The following is a 5,000-nucleotide window of genomic DNA, read 5'->3' as shown; positions in this document are numbered from 1 at the left end:
AACACACACACACACACGCATACACACACGCATACACACACGCATACACACACGCATACACACACACACACACACACACACACACGCATACACACACGCATACACACACGCATACACACACACACACACGCACAGCGGCAGCGAGTCACTGGCAGGGCCACACAGGATAGGCTCAGTGACGGCCTATGGCGGAATAGGAGGCCAGGTTTCATCGTAGTAACAGGTCAGCTGGTCAGCTGGTCAGCTCACAGGGAAGCAGCGATTAGCTGGAAAGCCCTGCTCCTGTTCCGGCTTCTGTCCATGCACACACTGAAGCCTTGGGCTGAGAACATCCACACACAGACCCCGACCCACCAAAGCTGCTCCCCTGGGCCTTAAAGACCGTCGGTGTCGGCCTTCAACACTTAATCCTGGTTCTCTACCTACTTCTACTGTAGGTCAAATAATACACTCCCCCCACCTCGCCTTCACAGTCGTTTACCCATAACCAGAGGCCTCAGTCCTCTTATTGCATGAAGAGATTATAATTTAGTTGTAAATTGGACATTACAAACGGGCGTTCCCCGTGGCGAGCGGCACAGCGGGGAGGTCAGTCCGTCTCAGCCAATTAGACGGCAGGTCTCTCCGCCGGGCGCTCCGGACGACGCCCACCTCGTCAGAACGGGAAACCAAATACCAGAGCAGCTAAACAAACATGCAAAAACGTTGTCGTACAGTAAACTGCGAAGGTGTGATGTTGTACAGTAAACCTGTTATCCTCTGTCACTGCACGCTTTATTTAAGTTCTTTATTGAAGTCCATTATCTTTTCTCAAAGGGATGTAATTGAATTGATTGATGATTGATTAATTGATGATTATCTGAGTGATGTTACCTATATATACAGTACCATCCATTTCCTGTGCTTTCTATGAGCCTGACGAAGCAACATGCGAAACGCATCGCTCTATTAAAATTCATGATCAGATCCCTGCCTAAGAGTGCGGTATGTTACTACTTCTCTGATTAACGTTGTCTTTATACCTGCACATTTTTATGCTGTGCACGGGGCACTCTCTATTTTTGTGCAAAAAAAGTGTGTCGCATCTGGGAGCTGCAGACCCCAGATAAGGTCTCCCAGTGAGCTATCAAAAACCTCTCTTCTTCTGCTCCTCTCTCTCACTCTGTCTCTTTAATTCTATCCCTGTCTCCCCCTCGCTCGTCGCCTCTCTCTTCCCTCTCTCGCCCCCTCTTTGTATCATCTCTCTTTCTCTCTCTCTCTCTCTTTCTTATGTTCCGCGAGTGTATTCCCAAGGTGTGGTTGCTAGATTCACATAGCCGACCACGACCGTGATAAAACTTTAATTCTAAATTTCACAGTGTACGGCTCCGTCTTTGGCTGAGAGAACAATAATGAGGTCCTCAGATCAGCCCCAGATCCATTATCCATGACAGAGGGATCGCCCACAGCAGGATGTGACTTCATTAACCCCCCACCTCCAAATGTGAAGGGCGCCGCGTTTACCACCCGGGGGAGGGGCCTCTGGGGAGACTGCGACTCGGAGCTTTCTCTGAAAACAGACGACATCGTCCTTTCATCCACCTCAGTGCCGGCTGTGTTTGAAGAGATTCTACAGCGCACACAGACACACACACACACACACAAACCCACACACGCATACACAAATAGGTGCGTACTGCACACGCGCACACACACACACACACACACACACACACACACACACACTCTGTCTTACTCACGCATACACACACGCGCGCACACACACAGACACGCATACACACACGCACAGACACACACCGAAAAGACAGCGGAATAAACCACTTAGTATCAATAATTCACATTTCTTAAAACGCTGTAATTCTCCACTGAGAACTGGAATGCGATTTCCCCCTCAGCTTTGTGTGAAAAGTTTGAGAGCAGCGTAGCGCTTGGGGAGCTGAGGCTTCTTACACACCGAAGATTAGAAAGGAACTAGGAATACTGCATCTCAGGGAGAAAAGACCAGAGGAGAAGAGTGGGAGGGAGAGAGAGAGAGAGAGAGAGAGAGAGAGAGAGTGTGAGAGAGAGAGAGAGAGAGGGAGAGAGGGAGAGAGAGTGTGTGTGAGAGAGAGAGAGAGAGAGAGAGAGTGTGTGAGAGAAAGAGAGATAGAGAGAGAGAGAGAGGGAGAGAAAGAAAGGGAGAGAGAGAGAGAGAGAGAGAGGAGAGGGAGTGTGTGAGAGAAAGAGAGGGAGAGAGAGAGAGGGAGAGAGAGAGAGAGAGAGAGAGAGAGAGGGAGAGAGAGAGAGAGAGAGAGAGGGAGAGACAATGAGGGAAGGAGGGAGGGTGTTGAGGAGGGAGGGAGGGTGTTGAGGGTACAGGGAGGGTGTTGAGGGGGGAGGGAGGGTGGTGAGGGGGGAGGGAGGGTGTTGAGGGTACAGGGAGGGTGTTGAGGGGGGAGGGAGGGTGTTGAGGGTACAGGGAGGGTGTTGAGGGTACAGGGAGGGTGTTGAGGGGGGAGGGAGGGTGGTGAGGGTACAGGGAGGGTGTTGAGGGGGGAGGGAGGGTACAGACTCTTCACGGTCTAAGCAATAGATTCTTGCAGGTCCAGCCGAAGTAACAGGAAACAGGCAGGAGAAGTGACTGGTCTCTCTCTCTCTCTCTCTCTCTCTCTCTCTCCCTCTCTCTCTCTCTCTCTCTCTCTCTCTCTCCCTTGCACGTGCGTGTGCGAGGGAGAGATGGATCTGGTGATTTCCATTAGGAGGCTGATTTGATTGGATGGGGGGGGGGGGGGGGGGGTCTTACTGTGAGTCTGGCTTTCAGCTCAGAGAAACTGCACCAGCTGACAGCACACAGAACTGGAGCAGGGCTGAAGATTCTGTTGTGGTTCCACAGGGCCAATTATGGTGTTGTTTGTGTGTGTGTGTGTGTGTGTGTGTTTGTGTGTGTGTGTGTGTGCGCATACTTGTTATTTGAGTGTCTGAGTGCACTGTTTGTGTTCATGAGAGATATCACACAGTGTGTGTGTGTGTGTGTGTGCGTGTGTGTGTGTGTGTGCGTGTGCGTGTGTGTGTGTTTTTCCCGGGGAAGTGGAAAACAAGACGCTGCCCCGTTCATTTTAGTGAGGACAGACGACGGCCTCGTCTCTTGGCTCCTCCCCCTCCTCACCTCTGTCTGCCCTGGCTTTATTCCCCTCTCCATCAACACAGAACAGACAGAGGCTTTTCAACATGTCAATTAAAAAAGATTTCGGCTGGGAACTTCCCTCGGCGAACGACAGTCCAGGGCTGAGTTTCCCAGAGGCATCGTAGCGCTACGTTCATCGTATCATGATGAACGCCATAGCTTGCGATGAACGTAGCGCTACGATGCCTCTGGGAAACTCAGTCCAGGGGCTTTGAGTTATCACCTCGCCACTGGGTAGCTAGGACACACACAGGCCGGCCATTTTGTTCCCTCACATCTCCCCCCCCCCCCCACCCACCCGAGATAAAACAGCAGCGGACTTAAACACAGAACGAAGCCATTATTTTGATGGATAGCCAAATTAAGGGAGTCAGGAATCGAAGCGCTCGCTAATTGAATCAAAGTAAATTACTTTAGCGGTAGCGGAATATGGGTTGGAGGTATGCACTCCCAAAGTGCTTACCTTCCGTTTTACTAGCTTTATTTTACCAGTGATGTGATTACATTAGACAGGTTAAGCTAAGGTTAGCTCTGCAGTATTCAGATGTAACCCAGGAACTCTCTTCTTTTCAGAAACGTTACACAGAAATGTCTGTGCCTACTGGGCTGTGATTGGACGTCAGGCTTAGTTTGACCAACGAGACTCAGCTGGAGACTTTGAAATATGATAGTTTGCGGCTTAGAAAACATAACGCTTTCTCTATCCAGCATATCTATCAAACATTTACCTGATATTTATCAAATGCCATCAAATGTTTCGAAAATTACTTTTGGATTTCAGTTTTTTTCCTTCAAAGTAACCAACTGATTTCCAAGGCTGCTGTGAATGTTGTGCTTGGGCCCTAGTGGACCGTACCTGTCAACATCTACCATAGTAACGTACCTGTCAACATCTACCGTAGTAACGTACCTGTCAACATCTACCGTAGTAACGTACCTGTAAACATCTACAGTAGTAACGTACCTGTAAACAACTACCGTAGTAACGTACCTGTCAACATCTACAGTAGTAACGTACCTGTAAACAACTACCGTAGTAACGTACCTGTAAACAACTACAGTAGTAATGTACCTGTAAACAACTACCGTAGTAACGTACCTGTAAACAACTACAGTAGTAATGTACCTGTAAACAACTACCGTAGTAATGTACCTGTAAACAGCTACAGTAGTAACGTACCTGTAAACAACTACCGTAGTAACGTACCTGTAAACAACTACCGTAGTAACGTACCTGTAAACAGCTACAGTAGTAACGTACCTGTAAACAACTACCGTAGTAACGTACCTGTAAACAACTACCGTAGTAACGTACCTGTAAACAGCTACAGTAGTAACGTACCTGTAAACAACTACAGTAGTAACGTACCTGTAAACAACTACAGTAGTAACGTACCTGTAAACAGTTACCGTAGTAACGTACCTGATGGAACTCGCTCTGGTGCTGCACCGCCCCCACGGCGCCCCCTATGGGCAGCTGGTCCGACAGCTCCTCGTCCTTCACCGTCAGCCATTCGACGATCTCCTGCAGGGAGAGCTGCAGCTTCCCGCTGTTGTCCGAGAAGGCCTCCAGACGCACCCTGCCGATAGACGCACACACACACGCGCGCACACACACACACACACAGAAGCACGGCTCAGTTCAGCGGGCCGCCGGGCAGCGTGCCAGACGCTCGTCACGAGTGACATTTGCCGACCGCTCTCCTGCAGCAGAGGAGACGCTGAACCCAAACAAACGGCAGGAACAGACTGTACTGATCAGAGATGAGGACGCCACTCTGCAGGGGGGCGTTGACCAAGTCAGAGTCAAGAGCAACTGTTGAGACCGAATGGATTT

General features: G+C 49.8%; 1 protein-coding gene across 1 annotated transcript in view; it reads right to left on the bottom strand.

The window, feature by feature from the left end:
- LOC311328672 (dystrophin-related protein 2-like) overlaps positions 1–4,743 on the bottom strand; it is a gene marked incomplete at both ends in the record, with an annotated part of 16,551 nt that extends 11,808 nt beyond the window's left edge. Inside the window, one exon of the mRNA XM_084462615.1 lies at positions 4,587–4,743. Coding sequence (XP_084318741.1) covers positions 4,587–4,743 — 157 coding nt within the window. The remainder of the gene's footprint in view (positions 1–4,586) is intronic.
- Between the last annotated feature and the right edge of the window lie 257 nt (positions 4,744–5,000).

The sequence above is a fragment of the Borostomias antarcticus genome (assembly GCF_949987555.1).
Source record: "Borostomias antarcticus genome assembly, contig: scaffold_752, whole genome shotgun sequence".
NCBI lineage: Eukaryota > Metazoa > Chordata > Actinopteri > Stomiiformes > Stomiidae > Borostomias > Borostomias antarcticus.
Note: the sequence above shows the minus strand (reverse complement) of the source record. Positions and strands in the feature narration are given on the sequence as shown.